Source organism: Monodon monoceros, unplaced genomic scaffold (assembly GCF_005190385.1).
Source record: "Monodon monoceros isolate NGI ecotype Baffin Bay Population unplaced genomic scaffold, NGI_Narwhal_1 Super_Scaffold_11, whole genome shotgun sequence".
Classification (NCBI taxonomy): domain Eukaryota; kingdom Metazoa; phylum Chordata; class Mammalia; order Artiodactyla; family Monodontidae; genus Monodon; species Monodon monoceros.
Genome location: NW_021703767.1, coordinates 67,812,130 through 67,840,087, shown reverse-complemented (window position 1 = coordinate 67,840,087; position 27,958 = coordinate 67,812,130). Strand labels below are relative to the sequence as shown.

The 27,958-nt window shown below is 40.6% G+C and overlaps 1 protein-coding gene across 1 annotated transcript in view; it reads right to left on the bottom strand.

Annotated features, from left to right (window-relative positions):
- FAM162A (family with sequence similarity 162 member A) overlaps positions 1-27,085 on the bottom strand; it is a 38,010-nt gene extending 10,925 nt beyond the window's left edge. Inside the window, exon 1 of the mRNA XM_029215247.1 lies at positions 26,914-27,085. Within this exon, the coding sequence (XP_029071080.1) occupies positions 26,914-26,947 (34 nt within the window). The 5' untranslated portion in view covers positions 26,948-27,085. The remainder of the gene's footprint in view (positions 1-26,913) is intronic.
- Positions 27,086-27,958: the final 873 nt, after the last annotated feature.

Sequence of the window (27,958 nt, the reverse complement as noted above, 5' to 3'; positions counted from 1 at the left end):
AAACCTAAGAAACACATTCCTTCTTAAAACGAATGCATGCTTAAGAACTTAGAAATTTTCACCTTCAGCGTTAACATGAACATTTTTAATGTCAATAATTAATCAGAATTCAAAGCAGAGACAGCCATAAACAGTTCTGATGAGGGTAAAACGGGATAATTCTAACTATGGGGGTGTCGTGGTATAAGAGAGAGGAGGACTGGTATAGGATTCAGTCAGAAGATCACAAAAGAGCCCTAGGGTCCTAGGACATGGAAGAAAGGGAGCACTGCAGTAGAATGAAACAGAAAAGAAAGCTGGAAAGGCACCAATGATAAATCTGACCAGGGTCCTGACCCTCCATGATGCTCTGGGTGACAAAGAAAAACATGCCCAAGACTTGCCTTTAATGCGACAAGAGTGTGCCCTCACAGCTTTGTGCTTAAAACATCACAGGAAGGCTTCCCTGGTGGCGAAGTGGTTGAGAGTCCGCCTGCCGATGCAGGGGACACGGATTCGTGCCCCGGTCCGGGAAGATCCCACATGCCGCCGAGCGGCGGGGCACGTGAGCCATGGCCGCTGAGCCTGCGCCTCCGGAGCCTGTGCTCCGCAACGGGAGAGGCCACAACAGTGAGAGGCCCGCGTACCGCAAAAAAAAAAAACCATCACAGGAGAATTCAAGCAGTTTTAAAAATCTATTTGTTAGTGGACAGTGTGTACCTTTGAAATTCCAAACTCCTAATTGAGTGTCATTGTACCTTCAGAGTTTGAAGCAATAAGGAGATGCAAGAGAGCAACAAAGAGTAAAATGTGATTATAGCACTGGACCTCCCATAGTTGGTGAGAAACATAATTCCCTTGCTTTTTTTTTCTCTTGCTGTTAAGAAAACTTTTAAACATAGCAATCTAAGAGATATCACTGTGGACTTCTCATAGGCATATGTTTATATATGTCTAAAGATGTTTAAAACAACACTTATTGATACAAAATTCCACATCAAAAATTCATCCTTTTAAAGTGTAAAATTCAGAATCATCTCCTGCTTCAATGTGCTGCTAGACAGGAACCAATCAGAGAGAAAGAGGTGAAAGATGGAGAAGGGAGTCCAGGGCTTTCTCAATCACAAATCTCACCTCCACTCCAACTCTCTTTATACCTTTCTTGCAAAAATAATAATAGAAATAAGGAGGCGGTAGGGTTTCCAAAAACAAAAATTGTAAGCTTCAACCATCTGGGGAAGGCAAAAAGCTCATCCACCACAACTCTCAGTTTGAAGGTAAAGGAGGATTGGAGACATGGCGGCAGAGTAGAAGGAGTTGAGCTTACCTCCTCTCACAAAAACACTAAAATCACAAATAACTGCTGAACAACCATCGACAAAAAAGACTGGAAACTACCAAAAAAGATATTCTACATCCAAAGACAAAGAAGAAGCTCCACAAGATGGTAGGAGGAATGCATCTGCGATACAATCATATCCAATACCCACCAGGTGGGTTACCCACAAACTGGAAATTGTAACGCAGAGGTTCTCCCTCAGGAGTGAGAGTTCTGAGCCCCGGGCCAGGCTCCCCAGCCTGGGGGTCTGGCATTGGAAGGAGGAGCCCCTACAGCATTTGGCTTTGAAGGCCAGCAGGGCTTGATCGCAGGAACTCCACAGGACTGGTGGAAACAGAAATGCTACTCTTAGAGGATGCACACAGGTCTCGTGCACACCAGGACCCAGGAAAAGGCAGTAACTTCATAGGAGCCTGGTCCAGACCTACCTGCTGGTCTTGGAGGGTCTCCTGTGGAGGTGGGGGGCAGCTGTGGCTTACTGTGGGGATAAGGACACTGGTGGCAGAGATACCAGGGAGTACTCATTAGTGTGAGCTCTCCTGGAGGCCACCATTTAGACAACAAGACCTGGCCCAACCCAACAGTCGGTAGGTGCAAGTGCTGGGATGCCCCGGGCCAAACAACTAACAGGGTGGGAACACAGCCCCGCCCATTGGTAGACAGGCTGTCTAAAATCTTCCTGAGCCCATGGCCACCTCTAAACACACCTCTTGACACAGGCCTGCCCAACAAGGGACAAGACTCAGCTCCACCCACCAGTAGGCAGGCGTCAGTCCCTCCCACCAGAAAGCCTGCACAAGCCTCTTAGACCAGCCTCACCCACCAGAGGCAGACACCAGAAGCAAGAGGAAGTACAACCCTGCAGCCTGTGGAAACCGCAATCACAGAAAGTTAGATAAAATGAGACAACAAAGGAGTATATTCCAGATGAAGGAACAAGGTAAAACCCTAGAAAAACAATGAAATTAAGTGGAGATAGGCAACCTTCCAGAAAAAGAATTCAGGGTAATGATAGCAAAGATGATCCAAGATCTCAGAAAAAGAATGGAGGCACAGACTGAGAAGATATAAGAGATGTTTAACAAAGAGTTAGAAGATACAAAGAACAAACAGAGATGAACAATACAATAACTGAAATGAAAAATACACTAAAAGAAATCAATAGCAGAATAAATGAGGCAGAAGAACGGATAAGTGAGCTGGAAGACAGAAATGTGGAAATCACTGCTGCTGAACAGAATAAAGAAAAAAACAATGAAAAGAAATGAGGACAGTTTAAGAGACCTCTGGGACAACATTTAACGCACCAACATTTGCATTATAGGAGTCCAAGAAGAAGAGAGAAAGGGCCTGAGAAAATATTTGAAGAGATAATAGCTGAAAAATTCCCTAACATGGGAAAGGAAACAGTCATCGAAGTCCAGTAAGTGCAGAGAATCCCATACAGGATTAAACCCAAGGAGGAACATGCTGAGAAACACAGTAAGGAAACTGACAAAAATTAAAGACAAAGAGAAAATATTAAAAGCAATGAGGGAAAGGCAACAAATAATATACAAGGGAACTCCTGTAAGGATATCAACTGATTTTTCAGCAGAAACTCTGCAGGCCAGAAGGGAGTGATGATATATTTAAGGTGATGAAAGGGGAAAAACCTACAACCAAGAATAATCTACCTATCAAGGCTCTCATTCAGATTTGATGGAGAAATCAAAAGCTTTACAGACAAGCAAAATCTAAAAGAATTCAGCACCAACAGACCAGCTTTATGACAAATGCTAAAGGAACTTCTCGGCAGAAAAGCCCACATCTAGTAGCAAGAAAATTACCAATGGGAAACCTCACCAGTAGAGGCAAACATACAGTAAAGGTAGGAAATCATCCACACACAAATATGATATCAAAACCAACAATCGGGGCTTCCCTGGTGGTGCAGTGGTTGAGAGTCCGCCTGCTGATGCAGGGGACACGGGTTCGTGCCCCGGTCCGGGAAGATCCCACATGCCGCGGAGCGGCTGGGCCCGTAAGCCATGGCCGCTGAGCCTGCGCGTCCGGAGCCTGTGCTCCGCAACGGGAGAGGCCACAGCAGTGAGAGGCCCGCATACTGCAAAAAACAAAAACAAAACCCAACAATTGATAGAAGAGGAGAGTACAAAAAATGCAGGATATTGGAAATGCATTTGAAATTCAGAGACCAGCAACTTAAAACAATCATATATATATATATATGGGTGTGTGTGTGTGTGTGTGTATATATATATATATATATGTATGTATGTATATATAGAGAGAGAGAGATAGAGGAGAGCAGAGGGAGAGAGAGAGAGACTGCTACATCAAAACCTCATGGTAACTGCAAACTGAAAATCTACAATAGATACACACAAAAAAGAAAAGGAATCCAAACACAACACTAACATTAGTCATCAAATCACTAGAGAACAGAACAAAAGAGAAAGGGAAGAGAAAACACCTACAAAAACAAACCCAAAACAATTTACAAAATGGCAATAAGAACATATATATTGACAATTATCTTAAATGTAAACAAATTAAATGATCCAAACAAAAGACATAGACTGGCTGAATGGATACAAAAACAAGACCTGTATATATGCTGTCTACAAGAGACCCACTTCAGATCTAGGGACACATACATACTGAAAGTGAGGGGATGGAAAAAGGTATTCCATGCAAATCAAAAGAAAGCTGGAGTAGCAATATTCATATCAGACAGAATAGACTTTAAAATAAAGACTGTTACAAGAGACAAAGAAGGACACTATATAATAATCAAGGGATCAATCCAAGAAGAAGATATAACAATTGTAAATATATATGCACACAACATAGAAGTACCTTAATATACAAGGTGAATATTAACAGATATAAAAGGAGAAATCAACAGTAACACAATAACAGTAAGGGACTTTAACACCCCACTTACATCACTGGACAGATCATCCAGACAGAAAATCAATAAGGAAACACAGATCTTAAATGACACATTAGACCAAATGGAATTACTTGTTACATATAGAGCATTCCATCTGAAGCCAGCAGAATACACTCTTCTCAAGTGGACATGAAACAGAAGTTACTACTGAATCCACAGAAATACAAAGGATCATAAGAGACTACTACAAGCAACTATATGCCAATAAAATGGACAAACTAGAAGAAATGGACAAATTCTTAGAAAGTACAGTCTCCTAAGACTAAACCAGGAAGAAATAGAAAATATGAACAGGCCAATCACAAGTACTGAAATTGAAACTGTGATTTAAAAATTCCAACAAACGAAAAGTCCAGGACCAGATGGCTTCACAGGCGAATTCTATCAAACATTTAGAGAAGAGTTAACACCTATTCTTCTGAAACTGTTCCAAAAAATTGCAGAGGAAGGAACACTCCCAAACTCATTCTATAAGGCCACCATCACCCTGATACCAAAAACAGACAAAGATATCACACAAAAAAGAAAATTACAGGCCAATATCCCTGATGAACATACATGCAAAAATCCTCAACAAAATACCACCAAACCAAATCCAACAATACATTAAAAGGATCATATGTCATGTTCAAATGGGATTTATCCCTGGGATGCAAGCATTTTTCAATATCCACAAATCAACCAGTGTGATACACCACATTAACAAACTGAAGAATAAAAACCATATGATCATCTCTATAGATGCAGAAAAAGCTTTCGACAAAATTCAACACCAGTTTACGATAAAAACTCTCCAGAAAGTGGGGATAGAGGGAACCTACCTCAACATAATAAAGGCCATATACGACAAACCCACAGCAAACATCATACCCAACAGTGAAAAGCTGCAGGCATTCCCTCTAAGATCAGGAACAAGGCAAGGATGTCCACTCTAGCCACTATTATTCAACATAGTTTTGGAAGTCCTAGCCACAGCAATCAGAGAAGAAAAAGAAATAAAAGGAATCCAAATTGGAAGGAAGAAATAAAATTGTCACTGTTTGCAGATGATAAGACACTATACACAGAAAATCCTAAAGATGCTACCAGAAAACTACTAGAGCTCATCAATGAATTTGGTAAAGTTGCAGGATACAAAATTAATACGCAGAAATCTGCTGCATTTCTATAGACTAACAATGAAAGAGAAATTAAGGAAACAATCTCATTTACCACTGCATCAAAAAGAATAAAATACCTAGGAATAAACCTACCTAAGGAGACAAAAGACCTATACTCCAAAAATTATAAGGCACCCTTGAAAAAAATCAAAGATGACACAAACAGATGGAAAGATATACCATGTTCTTGGATTGGAAGAATCAACGTTGTCAAAATGTCTATCGTATCCAAGGCAATCTAAAGATTCAGTGCAATCTGTTTCAAATTACCAGTGTCACTTTTCACAGAACTAGAACAAAAAATTTTTAAATTTGTATGGAAACACAAAAGACCCCAAATAGCCAAAGCAATCTTAAGAAAGAAAAATGGAGCTGGAGGAATCAGGTTCCTTGACTTCAGACTATACTACAAAGTTACAGTAATTAAAACAATATGGTACTGGCATAAAAACAGAAATATAGATCAAGGAACAGGACAGAAAGCCCAGAAATAAACCCACGCACCTATGGTCAATTAATCTATGACAGAGGAGGCAAGAATATACAACAGAGAAAAGACAGTCTCTTCAATAAGTGGTGCTGGGACAGCTACATGTAAAAGAATGAAATTAGAACATTCCCTAACACCATACACAAAAATAAACTCAAAATCGATTAAAGACCTAAATGTAAAACTGGATACTATAGAACTCTTAGAGGAAAACATAGGCAGAACACTCTTTGACATAAATCGCAGTAATACCTTTTTGGATTCACCTCCTAGAGTAATGAAAATAAAAACAATAATAGGGCTTCCCTGGTGGCGCAGTGGTTGAGAATCTGCCTGTTAATGCAGGGGACACGGGTTCGAGCCCTGGTCTGGGAAGATCCCACATGCCACAGAGCAACTAGGCCCGTGAGCCACAACTACTGAGCCTGCGCGTCTGGAGACCGTGCTCCTCAACAAGAGAAGCCACAATAGTGAAAGGCCTGTGCACAGACATGAAGAGTGGCCCCCGCACAGAAACGAAGACCCAACACAGCAAAAATAAATAATTAATAAACTCCTACCCCAAACACTTTAAAAAATAATAATAATAATAAACAAATGGGACCTAATTAAACTTATAAGCTTTGCACAGCAAAGAAAACCATAAGCAAAATAAAAAGACAACCCACAGAACAGGAGAAAATATCTGCAAACAATGCAACCGACAAGGGATTAATCTCCAAAATATACAAACAGCTCATGCAGCTCAGTGTAAGTTCCCTACATACGAACGAGTTCCATTCCAAGAGTGCATTCGTAAGTCCAATTTGTTTGTAAGTCCAACAAAGTTAGCCTAGATACCCAACTAACACAATTGGCTATATAGTACTGTACTGTAAAAGGTTTATAATACTTTTCATACAAATAATACATAAAAAACAAACACAAAAAATAAAGAAATCATTTTTAATCTCACAGTACAGTACCTTGAAAAGTAGAGTAGTACAGCACAACAGCTGGCGTACACGGGCTGGCATCAAGAGAAAAGGCAAGAAGACTTACTGACTAGAGGAGGGAGAGGAGGTGGGAAATGGTAGAGCTGAAGGGTCATCAGCAATAGGAGACAGGGCAAGCTGCAATTTCACTCATGCCTGACATTGATGGCACAGGTTCTGGTTCCTTGCTGGATTCAATTCTATCTACACTCTTGAAAAAACGATCCAGTGATGTCTGGGTAGTAGCTCTTCTTTTCTTGTCATAGATGACACAGTAGCACTGGACTGCATTCTGAACAGCTGCTGCAACCTTTCTGTACCATTCTACGTTCGGGTCCTGTGCCTCCTCAAATAAAGAAAATCCCCTTGTCATTTCCTGCATCATGAATCTCTTCAGTTCTTCAGTTACTTCTTCTTCCTCTTGTCTCTCTTCGTACTTTCTCTCGGCCTCCAATTCCATCAGGTCCTCATTAGTAAGCTCCTCGTGTTGCATAGCAAGGAGTTCAATGAAGTCATTCTCTTGCAGATCTAGCTTGAAATAAAGATACTGTACTACTGTACTCTGTATAGTACTGTACAGTACATAAAAGCACAACCACTTGTACAGGATGCACGCACGTGACAATGAACGCCAGACACGTGAACCAACTTACGTGACTGTACATGCGAATGCACGTTTGTATCTTTGAAAGCTCGCAACTTGAAGTTTCGTATGTAGGGGACTTACTGTACCAGAAAAACAAACAACTCAATCAAAAACTGGGCAGAAGACCTAAATAGACGTTTCTCCAAGAAGACATACAGATGGCCAAAAAGCACATAAAAATATGCTCAACATCGCTAATTATTAGAGAAATGCAAATCCAAACTCCAGTGAGGTATCACCTCACACCAGTCAGAATGGCCACCATCAAAAAGTCTACAAACAATAAATGCTGGAGAGGGTGTGGAGAAAAGGGAAGCCTCCTACACTGTTGGTGGGAATGTAAATTGGTACAGCCACTATGGAGAAAGGTATGGAGTTTCCTTTAAAAAGTAAAAATAGAGCTACTGTGTGATCCACATATCCCACTTCTGGGCATATACAGAGAAAAACCACAATTTGAAGATACATGCATCCCAATGTTCAATGCAGCACCATTTACAATAGCCAACACATGGAAGCAACCTAAATGTCCAATGACAGATGAATGGATAAAGAAGTGGTAGGGCTTCCCTGGTGGCTCTGTGGTTGAGAGTCCACCTGCCAATGCAGGGGACACGGGTTCGTGCCCCGGTCCGGGAAGATCCCACGTGTTGCGGAGCAGCTGGGCCGGTGAGCCATGGCCGCTGAGCCTGCGCGTCTGGAGCCTGTGCTCCGCAACGGGAGAGGCCACAACAGTGAGAGGCCTGTGTACCGCAAAAAAAAAAAAAAAAGAAGTGGTATATATAAATGATGGAATACTAGCCATAAAAAAAAAATGAAATAATGCCGTTTGCTACAACATGGCTGGACCTAAAGATTATCATACTATGTGAAGTAAGTCAGACAGAGAAAGACAAATATCATATATCACTTAGATGTGGAATGTAAAGAAATGATACAAACGAACTTATTTACGAAACAGGAATAGCATCACAGACTTAGAAAACAAACTTATGGTTACGAAAGGGGAAAGGTGGAGGGGAGGGATAAATTAGGAGTTTGGGATTAATATATACACACTACTATATATAAAATAGATAATCAACAAGGACCTACTGTATAGCACAAGGAACTCTCCTCAATATTCTATAATGACCTAAATGGGAAAAAAATCTGATAAAGAACAGAGGTATGTATAACTGAATCATTTTGTTGTATACCTGAAACTAACACAACATTGTAAATCAACTATACTCCAATATAAAGTAAAAAAATTTTAAATATATATACTAAATAAAAAATAAAGTGTACAATTCAGTAGTTTTTTCTATATACACAAAGTTATGTACTTATCACTACTACAGTATTTAATTATATAAATGAAATCACACAATATGTGGTCTTTTTAACTGGCTTCTTTCACTTAGCATGTTTTCAAAGTTTGTCCATGTTGTAGCATTTATCAGTACTTGATTTTTTGAAAATATTTATTTATTTATTTATTTATTCATTTATTTGGCTGTGTCTGGTCTTAGTTGCCGCACATGGGGTCTTCATTGCAGCATGCAGAATCTTTCATTGTGGCGCACGTGCTTCTCTCTAGTTGTGGCACACAGGCTCTAGAGCACACAGGCTCAGTAGTTGCAGGGCCTGGGCTTAGTTGCCCCACGGCATATGGGATCTTAGTTCCCTGACCAGGGATTGAACCTGCGTTCCCTGCATCAGAAGGCGGATTCTTAACCACTGGACCACCAGGGAAGTACTCAGTACTTGATTTTTTTAACTGATAAATTTTATCCCATTTCATGGATATCCAAAATTTTGTTTATACATTAGTCAGTTGATGGACATTTAAGTGGTTTTCACTTTTTGGTTATTATGAATAATGCTGATATGGACATTTGTGTACAAGCTTTTGAGTAAACATCTATTTTAATTTCTTTGGGGCATATAGTAAGAGGTGAAAGTACTGGGTCATATGGCAACTCCACAGAATTACTTGTTTGAGAAACTTCAAGACTCTTTTCCAAGTGTTTACATTTTACATTTCCATCAGCAATGTATGAGGGGTTCAATCTCTCTACATCCTGCCTTGTTTTTTTGTTGTTGTTAAAAAGCCATCCTAGTGGGTGTGACATGGTAGCTCACTGTGGTCGTAGAGAAGCGAAATTTGCCACCCCAAAATGTCTTCTTTGGCATGTGGATTATTTTAGCTGAAAACAATCAAGGCCCAGAAGACTCAGGAAGAAACTTTAGCCTTCCCCTAATTTCCTAAAAAAAATGTAGATAGAGGGTCTATTCCAGGAAGAGAGCTATCATCAGAGATATCTGTAAAGAATATGGGCTAAGTGTGGTGGTGGAAACAGCCTGGACATCAGAGTCCATCCTGTTTCCCATTGTCTCTGCATGGTCCAGCAAACATTTATTTACCAAACATTTGCTATTCCATCTCCATGTCAATTGCCTTCCTCCCCTTTGAAGTTTCAAACCCCTACTTCCAACATCCTCTTTGTCTTTACCTGAAGATGGTATTTAAGGTGAGGGTTTCAGCCATTTCAGCAAATTATTCAGTTTTCCAGGGTCTCTCTCATGTATACATGTTAGTTAATGTCAACTCATTATGTCTCATGTCAACTTAATTCTTAGACCAGCCACAAGAACCAAGAAGGGTAGAGGAAAATTTCTTCCTTCCCAACATAGTCTTGATTTGCATTTCCCTACTGGGTAAAGAGGATGAGGATATTTTCACATGTTTATTGGCTCTTTGTATATCTTCTCTGGAGAAATGTTCATTCAGCTTCTTTGTTCATTTCTTAACTTGGTTGTCTTTTTGTTATCGGGTTATAAGCATTCTTATATATTCTAGATACAAGTTCCTTGTCTGATATACAATTTGTAAATATTTTCTCCACTTCGCAGGTTGTCTTTTCATGATGTTGATGACATCCTTTATTTTTATTTTTTTTTGCGGTAGGTGGGCCTCTCACTGCTGTGGCCTCTCCCATTGTGGAGCATTGGCTCTGGAGGCCCAGGCTCAGTGGCCATGGCTCATGGGCCCAGCCGCTCCGCAGCATGTGGGATCCTCCCAGACTGGGGCACGAACCCGCGTCCCCTGCATCAGCAAGCGGACTCTCAACCACTGCGCCACCAGGGAAGCCCTATTTATTTATTTTTGACTGTGCTGGTTCTTGTTGCAGCACGTGGGCTTAGTTGCAGCACATGGGTTTCTTAGTTGTGGCGTGCATGTGGGATCTAGTTCCCTGACCAGGCATGGAACCTGGGCCCCCTGCATTGGGAGCGTGGAGTCTTACCCACTGGACCACCAGGGAAGTCCTGATGATGTCCTTTATTTATTTATTTTTATAAATTTATTTTTTTATTTTTGGCTGCGTTGGGTCTTCGTTGCTGCGTGCAGGCTTTCCTAGTTGTGACGAGCAGGGGTTACTCTTCATTGCGGTGTGCAGGCTTCTCGTTGTGGTGGCTTCTCTTGTTGCAAAGCATGGGCTCTAGGTATGTGGGCTTCAGTAGTTGCGGCACGCAGGCTCAGTAGTTGTGGCTCACGGGCTCTAGAGCACAGGCTCAGTAGTTGTGGTGCATGGGCTTAGTTGCTCCATGTGGGATCTCCCCGGACCAAGGCTTGAACCCATGTCCCCTGCATTGGCAGGCGGATTCTTAACCACTGTGCCACTAGGGAAGTCCCTGATGATGTCCTTTAAATATATAAATTTTTAATTTTGATGAAGTCCAGCTTATCCATTTTTTCTTCTGTTGCTTGAGCTTTTGGTGTCATATACAAGGTTACAAAGGTTTACTCCTATGTTATCTTCTAAGAACGTTACAGTTTTAGCTTTAACATTTAGATCTGTATGTGTGGAAGGAATCCAACTTCATTTTTTTGCATATGGATATCCAATTCTCCCAGCACCATTTGTTGAAAAGACTATTCTTTCCCCTGTTGAATTGTTTTGACACACTATAGAAAATCATTTGTCCATAAATATGAGGGTTTATTTCCAGACTCTCAATTCTATTTCCAATGCTCTGTATTCCCCAATATTCTGTTGTGTTTTGTGCTCTATGTCAGCTTAGGAGTCCACTAATAACTGGACAGAGACTTCCTTAAAGGCCTTTTGCACCAATAAGTTTGCCAGCCTTTGCTGGAGGGCTATGTGTGCATTTGGGGGCATGCTCTGGGGTGGGTGAGAAAGAAGATGTTCGAATTGTATTAGCTCTGAGTCAGGTTAATAAAAAAAAAAGGCAAGCCCTGTGAGTGAGCACTTCCATGGAACTGCCACACAGGCCAAATAGTAACAGTCCTCTGGGGCTAGGGGTTTGGGGGAGCTCCAAATCCATTCTGCCTTCTTCAGTGTCTGCTAGGTTTTTAGAGCTACTGCAATTTTGAGGTATTAGTTTTCAAGGCTACTGTGAAGCCAAGAGGAGACAGGAATCAGTTAAAACTCCATTAGCCTTGTTGCTCTTACCATGAAGTCATTTTCTTCGACAAATGCCACACAGACTGTCACAAGCCTCTGGTTATTTCCTAGAGTTCTGAAAAAGTTGATTTTAAGACTTTATGGTAATGTTTTCATTGCTTTTTATAGGAGTGACTTTTCAGAGGTCCTAACTCTGACATACCTTAAGTTAGAACCTCTACTTGTATCAAGATCTGTGGTTGTCTGCAGTCTGATTTCTTTCATAAAAGGCCTCATTTATTTCAGTTTTCTAGGCAGGTAGTCCCAGAAAGCTTTGCCTGGGTCTGAGTAACCACACCACCAGTGCCACCTAGTGACAGTAAGTATACACTGTAAGAAAAGTAGATAAATTATAACTGATCTCGGCTTGTTTTAAATGTATAATAGGTAATGTAGTATTTACTTCACCAGGGCTGATTTGAGGGTTAAATGGAAAACAAGTGTGAGAGCATTTGGCAAGATGCTTGAAACACAGCAGGCACTCTAAGCGTTAAGTTTGTTTCTTGAAACGTTACTTAAAGCACTAATCCTCAAAACGTTTCCAGAGCACTTCAATTTTACCCCTAAGGTGGTCAGAATTTCTGATCAAGGTAATTTTATACAGTTATCAGGGCATGAAGAAATTCTATGAACCTCTTCAAAAGTTTTCCATAGCTCTAAGGATTAAAACAAGTATTCAATGCTGTGACTCTCAAACTTCAGTATGCATCAGAACCACCAGAATGGCTTGTTAAAATGCAAATCACTAGGCACACCTACCTCCAGTTTTGGAATCAACAATTCTGGGTTGAAGCTGCTACTGCTGGTTTGAAACTACACTTTGAGAACCACTGTGTTTTGGGTTGTTTTTTTTTTTAAAAACTGTGGTAAAATACATATAACACAAAATTTACCATTCTAACCATTTTTAAGTGTACAGGGCTGTGGCATTAAGTACATTCACATCGTTGTGCCACCATCACCACCATCCATCTCGACTTTTTCATCTTCCCCAGAGAACCACTGGTTTAATGTGACCTATAAATCCCCATCTCACACCATCCTGTCCCATTGCCTTCTGGCAGGTGCTGAGACAGAAAGCAACAAAGTTAACTGGCAGTGAGCTCTACTGTCTAAAGAGGAAACAGAAAAAGAATCAATATTTATCTCCTTAGGTACTGTCCTTCCCCATCCCTCTTAATTAGAACAGAGGCAGTTTAGGAGAATAAAAGACAAGCTGCCTCTCAGCTCAGTTTGGGTAATAATGATAAAGCAAAAATGTTACCATGTACACCTACTTACTGTCAGTCACACAAATGCACGTTTGGAGATATTTATTCATTCAACAAATACTACTTGTCAGCTATTGTTCCAGGCAGTATAAAAAACAGATAAAAATCTATGCCAGCTGAACTTACATTCTACTAGAGGAAGGGGGAAAAATATACATATATACGTATATATATGTATATATATAGTTAGATAGTAAATTCCAGAGAGAAAAAATAAACAATGGGGAGTGACAGTGTTTCTGTGCTTAGAATGTGGTGTGTGTGTGAAATTTTAGATGGGGAAGTAGAAGTTCTCTTTGAGAATGCTACTTTTGAAGGAAGTGAGGGGGCTAGTATGCAGGTATCTGGTGGAAGGGTATTTCAATCAGAAACAACAGTAAGTGCAAAGGCCCTAAGGGACACAAAGAGGAGGCCAGCATGGCTAGGACAGAGGAATAATGAAAAGAGAAGTAGTACTTGAGGTCACAGACATACCTGGGGGTGGAGGTGAAGAATAGGGACTTAAAGGCATGAGAGGTTTACCTAGATCAGAAAATATCTCCCAACTTTTCTTACTACAACTTCATACTGGAGGCCAGGAATTTGTACCTCCTTAAGGTATAAATGGTTATTAAAACATAAACAAACATGATATTATACACATTAGAAATAACCATTGTAAAAAATAATTTAAAAACTCGACATCACTAAAAATATATATACGAAGTCTTGATGTGATTTCGGTCTTTATTTTGCAATTACAAAAAATTAAAGCATAAAAAAGTTTTAGTATCATTATTTTTTTTAACATCTTTATTGGAGTATAATTGCTCTACAATGGTGTGTTAGTTTCTGCTTTATAACAAAGTGAATCAGTTATACATATACATATGTTCCCATATCTCTTCCCTCTTGCATCTCCCTCCCTCCCACCCTCCCTATCCCACCCCTCTAGGTGGTCACAAACCACCGAGCTGATCTCCCTGTGCCATGCGGCTGCTTCCCACTAGCTATCTATTTTACGTTTGGGAGTGTATATATGTCCATGCCACTCTCTCACTTTGTCACAGCTTACCCTTCCCCCTCCCCTAGTATCATTATTAAGACCACTTTTCTAACTCAAAGAGATAGAATATATTGCCCCAGACATCCAAGCCCCAAATTTTCCATCCTCTGGTGGATCACAATTAAAAACAAACAAAAAAACCAAAAGAAAACCAGCCCTTAAAGGGCTGTTAAACCCAGAGGGTTAAACCATCTGGCTACACTTGCAGCCTGTCCCTGGCTGACCAGTTCTGTGTCCCCAAAGCCTTAGCAAGAAGTCAAGATGAAGCCTCACTGTGCCCGTAAGGCTCTGACTGGCAAATGGCTAGTTAATCTTAAGAGTAGAAGTCCTTAAGCTCTAGTATGCAACAGAATCACCCAAAGGACTCGTAACACACACTAGTGGACCCCATTTGCAGAGTTTCTGATTCAGTAAGTATAGGTGGAGCCTGAGAATTTGCACTTCCAACAATTTCCCAGGTGATGCCAGTACTGTTGGTCTGGGGGCTCACAATTTGTAAATCTGTGCCTTAGAGTTATTACTGCTGGCTGGAGGCTCTAGTGGGTCAGTCTCGAGGCTGATTCAAGTACTGCCTTCTGCCCTGTTGTCCCTTCCTTCCCATTCTTTCCAACCCATGATGGACAGTGCAGAGTGGTGGGGATGCTTTTTTTCTCAGAATCATTCAAGACTCTCCTGGAGATAACCATCAGTGATGTTACCTGGAACGTGACCAATCTCTGGGAACCAGTGATGATAAATGAAGGTTCAACGAATGCTGGTGAGGAGGTTTTTAGAAGATTATCTAAGTTACTGTTTCTTAACCTGTGTGAAGATCAGCTGCCAGGTTTGTTGCACGTATGTTGCTAGTTATGAAGTCTGCCAATGATCTGCTTAAAAATAAAATCATGGCATTTGTCAAAACCCCTAAAACTACATCACAGAGAGCTTTAATATATGCAAATTTTATAATATCAACCAGGGTGTTGGATCATTCCCAGGATGGAAAGCAGACTGTGACAAATGTATCTAATTGTATTAGAAATAATGTGTGATCTAACCTTATAAACTTCAAGGTGGGAAAAAAGGAGCTGACCTAAGTAACTTTGGAAAATATTGTTTTGACTGGAAACTGTAAGACTAAAGACAAAGAGAAATGTACTTTAGTTGGCAAATTTGTTTCTTACAGGAGTACTGGTTAACAATTCTGAAACTACTTTATAAGTATATACTAGGATTGAACAAGGAAGTAACTAAATGGTAGATAATGAGAGCCAGGTTTCTCATTGTCAAAGAAAGAAGTTCCAAAAGCAAGGGTGGAAGGCTAGAATGAATGTGGTGCTGGGTCAAAGTCAGAAAACTCAGTGTGTGCACCTTTAGTTTTCTATATATACATGTGTGTATACATGTGTGTATACATGTGTGTATACATGTGTGTATACATATAGAAAGATGATATATGGCATATAAGGCAGAGACATAATTATGTGTATACACATGGTTTAGTATACACACATGTATTTTCCAGCTCTACCCACTGGGAAGGCCTGGAATCAGTGACACTTGAGTAGCAACAAGCACACTCATTGCCAGATCCTGGTGTCTAAATACGATTATCCAATGAAAGGAACCAGGGCTCCTTGGAGAAAACTGGCTGATTCTATGTTGGGGCAGAGAAAATACAAGATGAGTCTGGAATATCCATCCTGTAGTGCCAGAAAGTAAGGAAGTGTCCAAAAAACAAAATGATGAGGGCCTGTAAAGGGACACAGAAGCTGATCTGATAAAGCCTAAACTGGCATAATCTGAACAACAAAATAAATAAGAGTAATAGATTATAACAAGGTAAAAAATATGAGTCCATCAATAAAAAATAAAATGAGTCCAGTATAAATCATGTGAATATTATATACTGTCTAATATGACATGATGAGAAGGGCACTTTACCTCTGTGCTATTTATTCTTCCCCCAAACCCATAACCCTAGTCTTACCATGAGAAAGCATCAAACAAAACCTAATTGAGGGACAACCTACAAAATATCTGACCAGTATTCCTCAAAATTGTCAAGATCATGAAAATCAAAGAATATGAAACCATCACAGATCAGCAAAGACTAAGGAGACATGACAACTAAATGCAATGTGGTATCCTGGATTGGATCCTGGAACACAAAATGGACAACAGTAGAATAACTGGAGAGAACTAAATGAAGTTTGTCCTTTAGTTGATAGCAAGGTATCATTGTTAATTTCTTAGTATTGACAAATGTACTGTGGGTTATGTAAGATGATGACATTAGGGTTAACTGGGTGAGGGGTACACAGAACTCTGTACTATCTTTGCGACTTTTCTGTAAATTAAAATTATTCTATATAAGAATATTTTTAAACATGTGTATTAATTACATCTTATTGTTTTTTACTTTATACATAGTTTATGATATTTTTATATTTACTTGATATTTAATATTTTAAAAATCGGAGAGGATTTGATGTTATCTCTATAAAAATGTCACTCTCACTCATTTGTACTCCAATATGTTTTTGTAATGAGATAGAAAAGGAAAGAAATGGGGTATAGTAGGAAATGTGCCCAATTCAGGGTAGACCAAAGATGTCCAGGTGAAGGTCATCTGCCTAGTGCACCTTGGTGGAAATGAGATGAGAAAATTACACACGATACATATCTTGTTACACCTTGCTGTTCTCAAATGTTGTTGCCATCACCTGTGAGCTTGTTAGAAATGCAGACTTTCAGCTCCCACCCCAGACCTACAGAATTTGAATCTGTATTTTTAATGATATCCAACCGATTCATATGAACATTAAATTTCAAGAATCAAATAGCTGCATTCAGTCAATAGCTGATGAGTACGCACGGCGTGCCAGACACAGGAAAACCAATACCACACACTCTGAAGTCTAGAACAGGGCTATTCGGCCTCAGCCGGGAGCTTCCTGGAAATGCGAATTCTCAGACCCCACCCCAAACCTTCAGAATCTAGAAAAATGTCTTTACAAGCCCTTCACATGATGCTTATGCATACTAAAGTTTGAGAAGCACTACTCTAAAAAGAGGGACTTCGAACTCTGTATACTGGAATCACCACAGAAAAACAAAAACCCAACACACACGGCCATCCCACACCAATTAAATCCCAATTTCTGTGACAAGGACTCTGGCATTAGTATTTTTTAGAAAGATTTTCTAAGTGATTCTAATGTGCTGCCATGTTTGAGAATTGCTGCTTTTTAGCACAACCAGCTAGAGTCCCTGTTGAACATAGGCTACATGAATGACCAGGGCACACCTGCAGAGCTAAATACCTATGTCTCTGGCTGCATTCAAAATCCCTCTTTTTGATGAAATAATGCCACTTGCAGCAATGTTGATCGACTTAGAGATTTTCATATTAAGTGAAGTAAATCAAACAAAGACAGACAAATATCATATTACATCACTTATATGTGGAATCTAAAAAATGATACAAATGAATTTATTTACAAAACAGAAACAGACTCACAGACATAGAAAACAAACTTATGGTTACCAAAGGAAAAAGGGTGGAGAAGGGATAAATCAGGAGTTTGGGATTAACAGATACACACTATCATATATAAAATAGAGAAATAGCAAGGACCTACTGTATAGCACAGGGAAGTATATTCCATATCTTGTAATAACCTAAAATGGAAAACAATATGAAAAAGAATATAAATATGTACAATTGAATCACTTTGCTGTGTACCTGAAACTAACACACTGTAAATCAACCATAAACCAATCTTAAAAAATGCTCTTATAAAAGATGTTATTAAAATTTCAGGGCTTCCCTGGTGGCACAGTGGTTGAGAGTCCGCCTGCCGATGCAGGGGACGCGGGTTCGTGCCCCGGTCCAGGAAGATCCCATATGCCGCAGAGCGGCTGGGCCCGTGAGCCATGGCCGCTGAGCCTGCGCGTCTGGAGCCTGTGCTCCGCAACGGGAGAAGCCACAGCAGTGAGAGGCCAGCGTACCGAAAAACACAAAACAAAAAACAAACAAAATTTCATTGTGGAAATAAACATGTTCTTATTCCAAAATTAGGTTACTTCCTGCAAAATATTACTCCCTACCTTATGTATTTTCTAAACAATTTTTCAGTACTTTATTTTAAATATGACATGTTTTGCTATAAAGGTCAGATGCACTGGTCTATTCCTATAATCTACCCTATAAATAAGATTCTAATGAGATTTAAGAAGATCTGCTTTTGTCTGTATTTAAGGTTATATTTTACTGTCTCATTTCTTGAATAAATAGTCTACCTACAGAAAAAAAAATCGCTCTTTTCAACAGCAATTCACTGAAAAGGAGCTCTGCTTTATTTCTAACTTCTGCATATCAATATGTAACTCATTACACTAAAAGTTTGGAATCCCTGTGGAGTATTAAAATATCCCCAGCTTCCAGATTTTACAGAGCATGCAGTCTCTAATACACTTCTCAGTTACTTGATGACATGCAGTGTGAACTGTTCTACAGCTCATCCTCCATGTTCTCCTCCTCATCCTCCGTGGAAAAGGCTTTACTTCACATCCCTCCTCTGCAGCAGCTGGAGGCCCCCATGGGTAAACAGCCACTGTCTCATTATCTCACGATGAATGACCGGAGCTACAGAGCTGACCGGAGAACACTGCTGTGAGACTCTCAGCCCAACCACCTTACTCTTTTCCTAGTGTTCCAGAAGGCCAGGAGCTACCATGATCCTGGCTGGGAGAAGCACCTTGTTTATGGGGCAACAATATTCCTTTTTCATGTCCCATGGAAAGATTTCTTGATCTAAATACTTAGGCGGTATTCATGCTAGCCCAGAAATGCCTATTTAATCCTTCTAGAATTGAAATAGGATACTGCTTGTCCTGAAATGTTCGCTGTGATAGGAAAAAGCAAGTCTGAATAAGGAACTTTGAAAGTCTGTTTTGTGAATCGGAGTCAATTTTAAGTCTCAGGAGGAAAAAACTAAATGTATGCTTCTCCTGAGGATGGCAAGGTTCTTACACATAGGCTATCTAGTCAATACTGTATTTTATAGTTATGATGAAATCATATGTCAAATGTTTGTAGCTGCTCAGTAAACCTACTAGAAAGAAGAATAAGTTAGGGCAATTATGTCACTTCTGGAAGCTGGAGCTCTTATTCCCACCCAGAGCTCATTTAGAATAGAAAACCACTGATTTACTTTCTACATTAGAAGAAGCTGGGTGGGAATGCCCTAAAGGCTGACCACAACAAAACAAATGAACAAACCTGAAACATTAACTTGCTCTGAGCTTTTTCAGCGATGAGACCTGAACAGCTTGACTGCAACTGCAGACTCCTGTCTGTAACTATTCTGAAAAGGGATGGATTTCTTCTGGCTTCAAACAATGATTTGCACAGAGAATTCTCCAGCTGCCTGCCAGGCAACCAGTGCTCACAAGCCTAACTGCCTTGCTAACACCCTTGCTGATGCTCTAGGGTTGAGAATTTAAGTGATGATACTGGCCTAATGCACTCTGGCTATGAGAGTTGTGCCTATGCATGCTCTCCCACAGTGAGAGCCTTTTGTCTGCCATACCCCAAAAAGATTTTGGGAAACAGGCAGAGCAGTTTTGAGCAGGAAAGTAACACTAACCATGGTGACTACGGCAGATAAATCTGGGTGCAGAATGCAGGGAAGGCTAGGGGTGGGGGAGAAGTAGGGTAAAGGGAGCAGAAGTGGGTAGACATAAATGTGGAAACCTTTTAAGTGGTGTCACAACACTGTAGTTCAAGTGGGTTGTGCAAAGGAAAGAGGACAGTTATAGGTCTTAATGCAGAGGAACTAACAGATGTGGAAAATTCTAGGAAGGAAAAATGGGCAAGACACACTGACATTATGAGCTTTTGTGGGCTGGCTAGAACCCTAACTACCATTTGTAACATTGTTTCTATGGGGAAAAAATCTTAAGAGTTCTAAAAAACAGATTTATAAATAAACCTTTGGAATCTGGCCAGTTTTTTTAAGTTGGGGTGGGGGAGTGGGCCTATGGAAAGCAAAGTATCCATGTCTCTGGTGGCCAAATTTCAGTGATATGGGGCCACTCCTTGGTGATCTTTTTTCCGCCCATCATTCCAGCCCACTCCCAACAGTGGCTATTTGAAACCCTCTCTGCCTTAGCTGTTGACCTAAATAGGTTTTGTGACAGAAGGAGATTCCCTACCTCTCCATCTGTTTTCTCATCCATCCCTGCAGGCTTGGAAGAACACTAGCCTTCCTTCACTCTGAACCACTCCAACTGTGGCCCTTCTTGCTGAGAGATGTTGTACCAAAATTCTCAAAAACTCTAGATCCTTCCTTTCCACTGCCTTTTTCCTGCCAAACATTGCCTCTCCACTCTTAAAACAAACGAAAAACCTTTTAACTTATAAAAGTAACACTTGCTCATAACAGAAAATTTGGGAAACTAAAAAAACATATGAAGGAAAACAAAAGCATCCATAATCACACCATCTGGGGATAACAATTTGGTCTATTTCTTCCCAGACTTTTTCCTATACTTATACACAACATATACATTTTCCAAAATCAGATAATTCCATATCTTGCTTATGTCACACTTTTCCGAGATTAATTAAAAAATACATTTGAGGGATTCCCTGGTGGTGCAGTGGTTGAGAGTCCGCCTGCCGATGCAGGGGACACGGGTTCATGCCCCGGTCCGGGGGGATCCCACATGCCGCGGAGCGGCTAGGCCCGTGAGCCACGGCCGCTGAGCCTGCGCGTCGGGAGCCTGTGCTCCGCAACGGGAGAGGCCACAACAGTGAGAGGCCCGCGTACCGCAAAAAACCCCCCCCCCAAAAAAAAAAAACTTTTTGATACCTGTATAACATCAAATGGATATAACCTGAATTTAATCATTCCCTATGGCTGGATTTATTTCCCATTTTTCACTACTACAAATAATATTTCAATGAATAGTTTTCTACATAAATCTTTAATGGCATTTCTGGTTATTTTCTTATATAGAATCCTGGTAGTGGAGGGCTAAAGGATATGATGGTTAAAGGACATGAACCCTTTTAAGATTCATTTTTCTTCTTTAATATTTTAATTTTATTGGAGTATAGTTGATTTACAATGTTGTGTTAGTTTCAGGTGTACAGCAAAATGATTCAGTTATACATATACAAATATATATTCTTTTTTAGATTCTTTTCTCATATAGGTTATCACAGAATATTGGGTAGAGTTCTCTGTGCTATACAGTAGGTCTTTGCTGGTTATCTATCTTATATATAGCAATTGTGTTCATCCCAAGCTCCTGATTTATCCCTCCCCACCATATTTCCCTTTGGTCATCATAAGTTTGTTGTCAATATCTGTAAGTCTGCTTCTGTTTTGTAAATAAGTTCATTTGTATCTTTTACAAATTAGTTTCCACGTATGAGTGATATCATATGATATTTGCCTTTCTCTCTCTGACTTACTTCACTTAGTATGATAATCTCTAGGTCCAATCTTAAGATTCTTAAAATATATAAAAAACTGCTTTCCAGAAAGGCTGAATCAATTTCTACATCTACGGGTAGTTGATGAGAATTCCTGAGTTATTACACCACAGTGGTACTGAGGGTCCACTATCTCAAACAAAACATTCACTTGCTCTCAACAGCTCCTATAAATAAAATACTACCTCCTTCCTTTCAGAGTGGAAGTGACTGAATAAGTGGCATGTATTTACTACCTTGACCCCATCACCCACACGATAACTACAATGTTTCTTCCCCCACTCATTTTACTAAAATTGCTGTAAATTAGTGATCTCTTTCTAGTCATATGAATATGTCTTTTAGAATCTTTTCATTAGCTCATCTGACTCTCCTCTTCCCATCTTTGTGGCCATTTGACTCTAATGATCTCATCCTTCTACAAGGACTCAGTCCTCCCTTACATTACACCACCACGTTTTCTCCCTTCATCTCCGACCTCTGTGATCTACCTTCTTTAATATCCTCTGCCACTTCCTATTGCTTACACTACGTCAGGCCTCCAAGGTTCAGTTTTTGCCTCTGTCCCGCACTGCTCTCAGGGAGGACTCCTCCATTCTGTTTTAATAATCAGCTCTACACTGATGGCTCCCATATATTTCCCTAACTTTACCCCTCCTTTGTCCTCAGGTCTGGGACTGAGGTTCCATCCTCACCTATAACTCAATGCCACCTCCCACTCAATAGTGCACCATCCTCTCTGCCAAATCAGTAAGCCTTCCCAACTTTCTTATTTCTGACAACGGAGTAGCACTCCTTCAGTCCTCCATGCTCAAAAACTTCAGTCTTTATGTCTTCCTTAAATTACTCTGTCTGAAAGTCATACTAACAGTTTCTTCAAAATACTTCCTAGATACATTCTCTTTTCGTCATTCTCATCATCACTTCACCTACGGATTACTGTAATATTTTCACAGGTAGCAGGTATTCATGCTGTATGCAGCGACCATGTTAATTTTCCAAAAATATTTTTTAATGACTTCTTCTTGAAGGTTTCCTTTTTGTCCAAATTCATCTGGTTCAAACCCTCAAAGGCCAAACTGCATCTCCTATTAGTACCTCCTGAAATCCAAGATAATCCTCTCTCCCTACTGCCCTTTCTCCCCCCACACCCTCTGCAGACTCATTACTGCCCCCACCTTTGCTCGTGTCACTCTCCCATCCCTTCTGTTTCAATGGAACCTTCAGTAGATAATCCTAACTTACACTACTTTTCCTTTCTCTGAATTCTTTTTTTTTTCCAAGGGAAAAATGCATTTTATTTAATGACCAAGTACACCAATACAGACACATACATTTATATATACGTATACCTATGTGTGTGTACATATATATGACTAAAACAATATTTACTCTTACCATTTGGGATGAATTGTAAAATTTTCTGTTCTATGTACTTTCATTAAAAAAAATGGGGGTTACAACTTGAGTCAACACTAAGAAAATGAGGATGAAGTGGTAAAAATATTTAAGGTCAGATTATGCTCTCAGAGGCTACATAGTTTAGGGAAAAGAACCCTCAATCTCTGAATTCTTAAAACCAGTGGTATGCTGGCTCTTGGGAGGGGGGTGGTGGGTAAAAGCCCTGATTTGTAGTGTTTGCCAATAACCCTCACCATGGCAGATCTCAAGCTACCAGTGTAACATGACTACCTGTGAAACTGGAAAGAGATATGCACAAAGCCAGAAGGAACCAGCTTCAGGACACCAGAGCAGCATTTAAAATCTGTTCTGCAGGGCTTCCCTGGTGGCACAGTGGTTGAGAGTCCGCCTGCCGATGTAGGGGACACGGGTTCGTGCCCCAGTCTGGGAAGATCCCACATGCCGCGGAGCCGCTGGGCCCGTGAGCCATGGCCGCTGAGCCTGCGCGTCTGGAGCCTGTGCTCCGCAACGGGAGAAGCCACAGCAGTGAGAGGCCAGCGTACCGAAAAAAAAAAAAAATCTGTTCTGCAATCTAGAACTTTATACTGTCTTGTATAAGCTCTCCAGGTATATTATATAGGTCTGCTTATTCATTGCAATAAACTTTAGCCCTAGGAAGAGTGGCAGTCCACTCATTCCAGAGGTTTCATAGTGAACAGGGCACACAGTGTTTGCTTAGTAAAAACCTGTTGGCAAGACCTGGAGGGAGTGATAAGCAAAGCCAAAGACTGGAGGCATAAAATGGTAAAAATGGGCATGTACTCATTTAGGGCTGATTAGTAAGAACAAACAAAAAGTACAATGAAGGAGCAGAACGTAGTAGAAATAAAATCAGAATGGGAACCAGGAGATATTCCCAGCTTTGTAATTGTGTGACCCTTAGCAAGTCAATTTCCTTCCTGGGCCTTAAGTTTCCTCATCTGTAAACTTAGGGTACTACATGACTACATGACTTTTAAGTTATCCATTGATTCTAATGCTCTAGGATGTGGGTAAAACTGACAAGGAGAATGCCCATGGCCCACTGCATTGATAAAATAACAATAATAAATTCATTTTAAAATCTGCTGTTAAGTCAAAGGAGTTTAGGGCAGTAAATCTTTTCTGAAGGTGTGAAGAAACATTCTTATAAGACCATTCCATTCCTTTGATCTAATAATTATTATATAGAAAGTAATAATTATAAAAAACAATTATTTTATTAAAAATAATAAAATATTAAAAACAATTATTCCAAAAAGTATCTATTGCCTATCTATTATGAGCTGGACACTGGTAAGTGCTGAAGATTTAGTAAAAACAAAACAGACCCCATCTTTACCCTCATAGAACCCACAGTAGTGTGGGTCAATAGCCATTTAGTTCCAAATCATCATAAAAGTGCTTTTTAGCTTAGCACAGATTGCTCTGAGTAATGGATGGAAGCTATGGATCCTCTCTTCCCCAAACAGGCATATAATCATAAAAATGTGAATGCAATTTCAGAGGTTCACAGAACCTCTCATCTATGAAGAACCAAAGAACCAAGAACCAAGAACCAAAAGTTAACAACCCTGACCTATTTCTACAGGTACATCTACGAAACAGTAAACAAATTCAAGATCAAAAAAGCCTACATCCTGTTTGTTAAGGGAGTATAGCAAAGATTTCCAACAGAAACAATTAAAAATAAGGGTCCATCATTTAAAGGATTAAGCCTTGGCTTTTTGAAATTTCATTCACCTAAAGTATCTTCTTCCAATAATATTCTGGATAAATGCGGTATGCCTAGATTATGTTTCTATCTGATCTACCATTCCTTTAGTAAAGTTGCCAGTTAAATCGTTCTTACTTGAAAACTATTTGCATATGAATGACTGCTTCCATTTCACAAGTAAATCTGCATTTCATGACTCTTCCATTTCACACCAAAGAGACCCTATTAGCTATGACAAATACATGTACACATATATCTGAACAAGCAGTCTGAACAAAGCAAAGAGTACAGTTCCAGAATTAGAGGGCACTGACTCATCTCCTGACTCTAACGTTAATTTTATGGCGGATCAACCTGGGACAAGTCATCTAACTCTCGGACCCATGTTTATTCATCTGTAAAATGGAGAGGAGACAATAAGACTTACCTAAGAGGGCTACTATGAGAAATCAATCAAGTAAAACAATGTAGGTCAAAGTATTTAGAAATAAAATGGGCAAAAGTGGGTGAAGGAGCAAATTGCTTGAAGTTGCTCACAAAACATCAGACATTCAGAGATCCTTTGGGAAGAGGTGCTCATATAACATCCTTAGTGGATCTAACTGGAGTAAAATAAATTGTTCTTAAATTGCTCAAGGAATTTTGTTTTGACTGACTGCCCAATGGTAAAGTTCTTAAACGTCAGAAGTTTGGAGAGAGGCTTTGGAATCCTTATAGTACATAAATATATTCTCAAGGCAAGAAGATGAATTACTTACAAACACTCAGTCTTGGTTCTGTAGTCAAAGTCCCTTTTACAGGGTTTTTTTTTTTTACAGAGCAATGATTCTTTCACTCACCTTGCTGAAAAGGTTAACAGGATGTGTACAAAAGATTTTAGGGGAATTAGTTCATCTAAGCTGAACAAATCAATGAAATCAATCTCTTTTAGCAGAAAGGGTATTTGTTTTAAAGGAAGTAAATAATATTCAGCATGAGACATGTTTTCCAGTCCATTCTCCACTGAAATGCAAAATAAGAAATGTCAAGGATAACTTTTTTTTTACATTATTTCAATTACATTTACAATGTACATTTGCATTATCTCAATAGTCAAATTTAGGGCGATTCTTCTTGTAAAATCTGAATTAAACAACGTTTTGGTACTAAGGAATCAATCATTACACCTTATCAAAGTTCATAAAGGTAACCAAAAGTGTGATTTGCCCTGGTGCCTAGAAAACGGCCAAGAGGCAAACACTGATTTCTCAGCCCCTACTAAGCAAAGGCTCTACTAGTTCCCCAAGAAGGCAAATTAAACCCCGACTCCAAATAGTCATTACACAAATGCCTACAAGGGAAACAAACCACAGATCCTGCATTTACATAACACTTTCCTCCAAGAAATTTAAAGCACTTTATTGTAGAATTATTTAAAAGAAATGTACCCCCCCCCATTTTAGGAAAACAATTACTGTTATTCTGGGAGACCATACATCCCTTGCCTAATCAGATAACAAATAGGTAGGAAACCCTAGACTCAAAATTTTCTCTGAGAGATAAACTCTAGAGATGGTGGGGGTGGGAGTGGCGGGGAGGGGGAGGCTCGAGACTCGTGGAAAGCTGAATGAATCAGGCAATGGGGTAGTTTTAGGGATGGGAAGTGCATTAAGAACTGAGCTCACAGGGGCTGGGGGTCGGAAAAGTGATCCGGGAGCAAAAGGGTTCGTTAAGTTGGTGGCAGCTGGTTGGATGCAGAGGGTCACTCTCGGCTAGCCCGCAGTGTCTTGCTTACCAGTTGCTCGCTCATCCCTTGCTCTCTCCCCCTATTACTACCCTGCGGTTGGATTCCGAACTACCTGAGGGGAAAGCGTAATGGAACAGAGCAACCCCCATGCCTGAGGAGGCTGCAGGCTTCCTCCACCCACAGCGGCCGAGCTGGCTTCCCGCCCACCCCCTGCCCGGCCCGCGTCTCACCAGCCGCCAGGCGCAGGCCGCGGAGGCTCCCCATGGCCGCCTACTCCGCCGACCAACACAGTGCTGCAAGGCCGGTGGCGCGGATAAGCTCAAGGTCGCCAAGCGCAGAGAACTGAGAGACCCGAGCAGGACTCTGGGGCGGGGCTTGTGGGAGGTGAGGGCAGAGCGAACGGGTCATGAGTGACGTCCGGGCGATGGGCGGGGCCTACTAGAAGCGTGGAGCGTGTGGGTCGTGCTTGGCGCTCAGACTGTGCGGGCAGCGTGCCCTGCCCAGCCACGCCTCTGTTGGCGCCGCGTCTTGGAAGCGGCCCTAAAACTGCTGTCTTGGAGTCTTGGTTTCGAGGGCCTTTGCAATGGCCTTCTCTGCACCTAAGAAAGTATCCGTTTAAAATAGAAGAAAAGTGGGGCTTCCCTGGTGGCGCAGTGGTTGAGAGTCCGCCTGTTGATGCAGGGGACCCGAGTTCGTGCCCCGGTCCGCGAAAATCCCACGTACCGCGGAGCGGCTAGGCCCGTGAGCCATGGCCGCTGAGCCTGCGCGTCCGGAGCCTGTGCTCCGCAACGAAAAAGGCCACAACAGTGAGAGGCCCGTGTACCGCAAAAAAGGAGAAAAGTAATATGCTTACTAAGTAGGACTTTTGTGACCTGTAGACCCCGAAATCACACTGCCTAGATAAATCAGTATTCCAGTACACTTTTTTCAGTATTTTCAATGAATGTGTACATGCCTTTTTCAAAACTGCGTAATTGGGTTCTTAGTGACCAGTGGCCTTCATCTCTTGGTTGGCTTTAGGGAGTATCTCTCAGGCTACCTGAGAAATTCACATGTATGCTTCCTATGTTGTTTTCTATTTGCCTATTTTTATAAAACTAAACATTTCATTATTTCCACACCTGAACACCTTATTCAACCCTTACCCCCCACTGCCATCAATGTCTTTTCTTGACATTTCTTGGTGGGCGCAAATTCTTAAAGAACAAAAGCCCCTCTGCTCAAGGGTTGGGACGGGAGGGTTAAGAAAAACCTCACTTCTACTTGAGAGTTCCT